Here is a 7,901-nt window from a genome sequence, read left to right on the forward strand (position 1 = left end):
CTTTATTAAACCTCTTTCATCACATATGTATAGAACTAGAGGGAAATCTGAGCTCCTGTGGGACCTTGAAGGTGCCATAAATTGTGTGAACTGTGTGTTTCCCCCGGTCAGGTGGAGTTCAGGTCAGGAGGACACATCACATATCTCACCTGTGTGTTCAGTTTATCAGACGCTCAGACAGATAACAGGTGAGGAGCAGCCGAGGGTTCAGAGTCACTTCAGCGCCTGCAGGCTGCGGGACACGTTGGGGATCGAACCTGTGACCCGCCGCTGTCCCGGGCCGGACAGCAGAGGAGCTGCGGAGGGAAGCTGGGGCCGGTGCTGCTGCTGGGACGGTTCAGGATGTCGCGGCGCTTCTGCAGAGGAGGATTGTGGGAAAACCGCGGCGTCGTCCTGGTCGTCCTGACGCCGCTGCTGCTGCTTCCTCTTCCCGTCATCTGCAGGACGAAGGTGAGCCGGACATCCCATAATAAACACAAACAGCACCAGCAACAAGATCAGAACAAAACAAAATAAATAAATAAATCTGTTGCAGCCTTCCAGCTCCTCCAAGACTCATGAGTCAAAGTGGATCCTGCTGCTGGTAGAGAGTATGGAAGACCAGATGTGACATTATTCAATAGAAATCATTTAATCGAATTGCAATTTCATCATTTATTTTTTCCCTAAATAATGCGACCACAATAAGGAAATTAAATCGCAAATGTGAAAACTCGATTTCATTTTCAGTTTTGCTTTGGAGTGCATGGAAAGCTAAATGTCAGTGGAGTTTTCATTTTAATTTTGGCAGTTATATTTGCATTTTTCAACATGTACATGAAAATGAAAAGCTGATTATTTCATTTTAATTTTGTCGTACATTATGCGCACACAAACGGGAAATTAAATTGCATTACGATTAATGATTTTTCAGTTGAACACTGTCACATCTGGACTTCCATAAGAGAATGATACATGAAATATTTTTTAATTTGTCTAAAGGAATGTTTAAAAGACATAATTTTCATTTTTGGGAGGGCTATTCCTTTGAAGCAGTAAATTTGAAGCTTCATGAACTGGATATACTGTAGGTTGGATCACTGCTGAGTTAGAGAGAGAGAGAGAGAGAGAGAGAGAGAGAGAGAGAGACAGAGAGAGAGAGAGAGAGAGGAGCAGGACAGATATTTATTTTGCTGGAAATGTTGAGGATTATTATTTTAAAAGTTTTCTGTTCTCAGAGTCGCTGAATTATTTCAATCTGCCAAGATCAGAGCAGACAATGAGACAGCCAATAAAACAAGAGATAAAGATTTAAGATAAATACCAAGGAGTTTGTGTGTGTGTGTGTGTGTGTGTGTCTGTGTGTGTGCAGAAGTAGGCACATTCTGCTTTCACCTCCAACAAAATTCCATGCCTGCACACACACACTCACACACACACACACACACACACACACACACACACACACACACACGTAGTCACAGCCCACCTGACCTCCTCCTGTCTCTCTGCTCGTCTGTTTCACTGAACAACAAAATGTTTTGCACGATGTCAGAGACAGAAACTCATGTTTCGTCTCTGTGTGTCAGTTAATGTTAATATCTTTAAATGGATTGTGCTGATCATGATGAGCTGATGGATTTGCCTCCAGGCTGCGACACAATGTGCCGGCTGCCTCAAACTGCTGTGAATTTAATCTTTTTTTCTGTTTCTGATCAGAGAGGATCAACCAGGATATTTCTCTCTCTCTCTCTGTTGTATTTTCTGAGGCAGGAGGGATTTCTCTCTGCTGCTGCATCACTTCCATATTCATATTTTCTGTCAAAACTGTGTGTTTTGATACTTTATAATCAAAGAGGCAAGAGAAATCCTGTTTTACATGATATGGGACATTTAACCTTTCTGAGCAGCTGGATGCTTCTCTGTCTGTTTCACTGTGCCGCCAAACGCAAACGACGTAATGTGACGCCTCTCAGTCACATCACCTTTTAATATCTGTCTATTTCTGCTTCTCCTCCCATAAAACACCATAAACCTTTCCTGTTTCATCCCAAATGCTGAGAATTCACATTATAAAGTGGTTTCTGTGCCCTAATGGACGCACAAAGGACTCTTTTAACTGCAAACAGGAAGGAGGGCAACACATGTCAGGACCTTGTACCTTTGGGTTCTGCCGCCTCAAAATATTTCTGCTGCATTCAAGCAAAATTCCAGAATCTGAAGGCAAAGATTTGACCGAGAGAAAACCCAGATCACCTGAAAATGTGTTGAACGCTGAAATGTTTGCTGTAATTCAAAGATCATTGAGTGCAGAAACGCCTTTTTGTTATGAATCTGGAATGTTGTCCAATTAAATCGCTGAACACCGATGAACTTTTCTCCTCTGATTCCTCTCTCTCTCTCTATGCATCCTCTGTTTTTCTTCCCCTCTTTCCGTTTAAGCGGCAGATTGAGAAACCTGCTGAAAACCTGAGTCATGCCCAGGAAACTACAGTTATTGGTACTTTAGACCAGTGGTTCTCAACGTGGGGTCCAGGGACCACCAGGGGTCCTTGAGGGGCTTCCAGGGGGTCCCCAGCAAACTGATGAATTGTTAAACTTCAGCATTATTTCATTTACAAGAAGTGAACACAATTAGAGAATGTAGAAGAATGACTGTTCTGATCATAGTTTCTCTGTTATCTCTCTACCTGCAATACAGACAGTCATGGAGTTCTGGACAAAATCATATGACAATAAAAATATTCTCAGATTTGGGTCCGAGAGACAAAATCTCATCAAATGGGGTCTGTGGCTCTGATGTGGACTGAATTAGGGTCCTTGATATGAAAAAGTTTGAGAATCACTGATTTGGACAATTTGATTTGTTAGATTGTTAAATAAATAAATGTGTGTACCTGTGCTGTCTTACATAAATCAGACAGAGCAGTGTGTGTGTGTGTGTGTGTGTGTGTGTGTGTGTGTGTGTGTGTGTGTGTGTGTGTGTGTGTGTGTGTGTGTGTGTGTGTGTGTGTGTGTGTGTGTGTGTGTGTGTGTGTGTGCAGGTGGCAGACTGTGCCTTCGTCCTGCTGCTCATGGCGGTGTTCTGGGTGACAGAGGTGATTCCTCTGCCGGTGACGGCCATGATCCCCGCTGTGCTGTTCCCTCTGCTCGGCATCATGGAGTCTGCTGAGGTGAAGCTCCGCCCTCACTGAGTCAACTCTGTCTTTATCTGCCTTTATTAATTACTGACTTTATTTGCCTTATTTTATTTCATATTCTAGCCTTTATTTCAACTCAGAAAATTAAAACCAATTATACAACAGGTAGTTCCGACCTAGCGATCTGATTGGTCAACTAGACATTTAGAACGTGCTCAAATCAGCATGACAGCACACCTAGCCGTGCTCATCACTAAATATTACTCCGCCATATTATCATATAATATATTTAAATATAACGCTACGCTAACTCTGTTCAGCCTTGATGTTACCAGACGCTCTGCATCCTCCATCAGCTGTGCCGGTGAGTCGGTGACACGGCGCTACTAGCTTAAAAAAACATGTGAAGTTCGCGGACATAGTAGCTAAATCTGTCCATGGAAAAATTATTTTTTTCAGCAGATATCTTAGTTACAACAAGACTGAGCTAGCAAGGCAGTTTTGTGTTTATATGTGTGGTATTTATTCAGTTTGGGAAATCCCACGATCTCTAGAAAGCATTAGCTCAAGTTGGCTGGCTGACTCAACAGGGACTAGAAATCGTCTCTGTTGCAGGTCGTTACTAAGGCTCCGCCTACTTGCTGGAGTAGTAAACTAGGTTCCATTACATAGGAGTCTACTGACGTGACTGATTGTTTTCCAGTTATTAGTCAGACCCCATGTATTTCCAGGGAAACGGAGATAACACTAGCAAAAAGTTTTTTATTTGGAGAGCGAATTGCCCCACAATATGAATACATTTTGTTTATATCTTTTATTTTGTTGGCGCCTCGGTCCTGACCGCATCACTGTCGTGCCAATAATGACGGTAACGCACACCCTCTCGTGTAATATTGCTTAAATCCAACATGTTTAGTCCAGCAGCCTTCATCAGGGAGAAACACAGTAAACTACATGAGACTACATGAGAGGGCCTGAGGTCACACCGCTGTGTAAAGAGGATGCTGGATCTCTGGAGACAGAGGCTGACTGTTAAAGAAGTGAGGATGCTTAGAGATTACAGCAGTGGAGCTACAACACCAAACCAACAGGATGCGTTTCCAGACGTTAAACTGAGCCCTGTACTGGGCGAGATGTCTGGTCCATTGCTTACCATCAAGGACTCTGAAAGTCTAACACTGTACAGAGGGAACAGAAAGTTATGGTACAGAAACTGTGTAAAGATAATTAATAAGAAATGGTTGAGTAACAGAGTGGATACTGTGTGGAGGAGCAGACTGGAGAGTTTTATACAAGCCTCCGTTTATACAAGGGTTAGGGTTAGATCTTCAGTGGAGGATCTTACATGGTGCTATAGCTCTCTCTCTCCCTCTCTCTCCCTCCCTCTCCCTGTCTCTATCTCCCTCTCTCTCTCTCTCCCACTCTCTCTCTGTCTCTCTCTCTCTGTCTCTCTGTCTCTCTCCCTCTCTCTCTCTCTCTCTCTCCCTGTCGCTCTCTCTCTCTCTCTCCCTGTCTCTCTCCCTCTCTCTCTCTCTCCCTGTCCCTCTCTCTCTCTCTCTCACTCTCTCTTTCTCCCTCTCTCTCTCTCCCTCTCTCTCTCTCCCTCTCTCCCACTCTCTCTCTCCCTCTGTCTCTCTCTCTCTCTCTCTCTCTCTCTCTCCCTGTCCCTCTCTCTCTCCCTCCCTCTCTCTCCCTCTCTCTCCCACTCTCTCTCTCTCTCCCTGTCTCTCTCCCTCTCTCTCTCTCTCCCTGTCCCTCTCTCTCTCCCTCTCTCTCTCCCTCCCTCTCTCTCCCTCTCTCTCCCACTCTCTCTCTCTCCCTGTCCCTCTCTCTCTCTCTCCCTGTCCCTCCCTCTCTCTCTCTCTCTCTCTCTCTCTCTCTCTCTCCCTCTCTCTCTCACCCTCCCTCTCTCTCTCCCTCTCTCTCTCTCTCCCCCAGGTGGCGAGGGTATACTTTAAGGATTTCCACTTCCTGTTGGTGGGTGTCATCTGCCTCTCCTCGTCCATAGAGAAGTGGGGTCTTCACCGGCGGATCGCCCTGCGGCTCGTCACCCTGGTGGGGCTCGACCCCGCGTGGTGAGGCTCGACCTTTGACCTCCTCACTGTTGGCTGCATGTAATGTTCTCTGATCCTGACTGAGATCAATTCACAGTAACAGGAAAACTTCCAGCTGCTGAGAGTCTGCGTCCCTCAGCCTCCAGATTCTGTTTTGATTTTTTAGCGAACAGCCGATGAAAAGCCGCTGCATGTCCTGAAGAGACAGATGAGGAAAAACTCCTGAAATAGTAGAAAACAGAAAAGGTTGAAGTGATTCAGGTTTCCAGTGGTGGAAGAAGTATTCAGATCTTTGACTTAAGTAAAAGTAGCAAGGCCACAGTGTAAAAATACTTTGTTACAAGTAAAAGTCCTGCATTCAAAATCTTACTTAAGTCAAAGTACAAAAGTATTAGCATGTACTTAAAGTAGCAAAAGTAAAAGTACTCATTATGCAGAATGGCCCATTTCAGAATCTATATATATATATCATGTTATTGGACTATAATTATTGATGCATTAATGTGTTCATCACTTTAATGTTGCAGCTGGTAAAGGTGGAGATAATTTGAATTACTTTATATACTGCTGGGTAGCTTAACCTATAAAAATATATCATCATTTATTAGTTGATTTATAATTTGTATTAATAATCTAAATCTGCAAAGTAACTAGTAACTAAAGCTGTCAAATAAATGTAGTGGAGTAAAAAGTACAATATTTCCCTCTGAAATGTAGTGGAGTAGAAGTATAAAGTAGCATGAAATGGAAATACTCAAGTAAAGTACAAGTACCTCTAAATTGTAGTAAAAGTACTTAGTTACTTTCCACCACTGCAGGTTTCAGTAACGCAGGAACGGAGTGTTACTGGGATTAGAAACTGTGATGGAATTACTGAATTTGAAACTGTAATCCCTTACACTACTGTTACTGAAAAGAGTAATCACATTACTATACTGCCCAACACTGCTTGTCAGGATGCTGTGACCTCTGACCTCTGACCTCTGACCTTTGACCCAGAGAGTGAAGCTCGTTCTCCTGCGGCTCAAAGTTTAAAATGATCCGTGTGTCCAGGCTGATGCTGGGCTTCATGTCCGGCTGTGCCTTCCTCTCCATGTGGGTCCACAACACCTCGGCCGTTACCATGGTGATGCCCATCGTGGAGGCCGTCATCCAGCAGGTCCTGAAGGCGGGGGGGGCGGGGGGGGCGAGCGGCGAGGAAAACCCCGCGCTGCAGCTGGACGGTAACGGGAACGCTGCTCATTTCATATTTATAGAATTAGGATTTTTTTATGCGGAGAAATGTGCATAAACATTAGATTTATTCTGCTGAAATACAAACTACTGTACAGAAAACAAGATTTGTACTAATACTAATACTGCTACTAGTATTTCTACCACTGCTAATAATAATGAAATGTTAAAAAATAATCATCATAAAAAGAAACAAATACATTTACAGAACAGCTACTACTGCTCCTATTATTAACACTAATAATAATCATACTACTACTACTACTACTAGTCATAATAATAATAAAAATAATAATAATAATGATAATTAGAGATGCACCGATCGATCGGCCGGTTTTCATCTGATCGGCCATGACCGGTGACCGGCAGATCAGTCTCATATATCCGATTCTGTGCCGGTCAAATTTAAGACAACGGTAAAAACTCTGCAGTAATAATCCATACATCCATACTGATCTCAGCTCCAGAGCGTCCCGTCTGCTCTCTCCACGGCTGTCCTCGCCACCGCACTCACGGGCCGCATCGATCCTCCCGATCCTGCCGAAAAACCCGTTCGCCGGGCCCCCGGTGACCGATCAGCATCGCGACCCCCGGCGAAATCTCGGACGGATCACCGGGAACAAATCGGCGCCAAGCTGGCCGGCAACATGCACCCGGGAGTGTCGGCCGATGCACCGAAATCACCATACTCTGTGTGTCTCTCTCTCCACCGACAGAACAGACGGCTTCAGGTGGACTGAGCTCGCCCATATGCACGGAAATAAACGGCGATTTTACTTTTCAAGCTTCAGTTTGTCACATCATGATATCGGTCAGCCTGCTCACTGTGTGGGAGAAACTTCCTCCTGATCTCAGCGGAGTCAAAACAAAAAGTCTTTTTGTTTCACCACAAGATGGCACTATGACTCTTTAAATCTCCATTACATTGGGCTGGACTGCATGGATAACCTTTTGATGTAAATAAATGACATTAGGTGTGTTGTGATATAGATCTGTTGCACCTGTTTTCTTTTGGGAAAGTATAAAGTGGGATATACTGCAATTCATTTTCATTTGGATTTTATTTGTACAGAAAAGCTCTGTCCAGTAACCTGGAGCACTTTTTATTTGATTTTATTTTAAGATTTGTTTGAGTTGAGTGAGAGAAGGTCCTGTAACCTGGTGCAGTTTTGGAGAAAATATAAGTTATTAATAGTCAATGTTTTATTATGAACATACAATTGAATTTTAATTTTCCATTAAAGAAAAGTTACAAAAATGTTTGTGTATTCTGTCAATTATAGTTCTTAGAAAGAAAATCGGAATCGGCCAAAATCGGAATCGGCAGGTCAGACTTTTAAAAAATCGGAAATCGGAATCGGCCAAGAAAATTGCAATCGGTGCATCTCTAATGATCATCACACTGCTATGATTGGAGAGCGGTTTGTGTGTTTGTGTCCTACCATGGAGGAGAGGAAAGGAGAGGAGAGGAGAGGAGAGGGGAGGAGAGGAGAGG

The 7,901-nt window shown here is 43.7% G+C and overlaps 1 protein-coding gene across 1 annotated transcript; it reads left to right on the forward strand.

Annotated features, from left to right (window-relative positions):
• Nucleotides 1–342: 342 nt before the first annotated feature.
• LOC139657536 (solute carrier family 13 member 1-like) lies at nucleotides 343–7,067 on the forward strand (the record flags this gene model as incomplete). The annotated part of the gene is made up of 5 exons (XM_071535414.1): nucleotides 343–450; nucleotides 3,024–3,152; nucleotides 5,058–5,194; nucleotides 6,227–6,410; nucleotides 6,868–7,067. Coding segments are annotated over exons 1-5 (758 nt in total), but the record flags the coding sequence as incomplete, so codon positions are not given.
• Between the last annotated feature and the right edge of the window lie 834 nt (nucleotides 7,068–7,901).

Source organism: Centroberyx affinis, unplaced genomic scaffold (assembly GCF_046629955.1).
Source record: "Centroberyx affinis isolate AG114_WGS23_722 - 3 ecotype Tasmania unplaced genomic scaffold, CSIRO-AGI_Caff_v1 ptg002706l_1, whole genome shotgun sequence".
NCBI lineage: Eukaryota > Metazoa > Chordata > Actinopteri > Beryciformes > Berycidae > Centroberyx > Centroberyx affinis.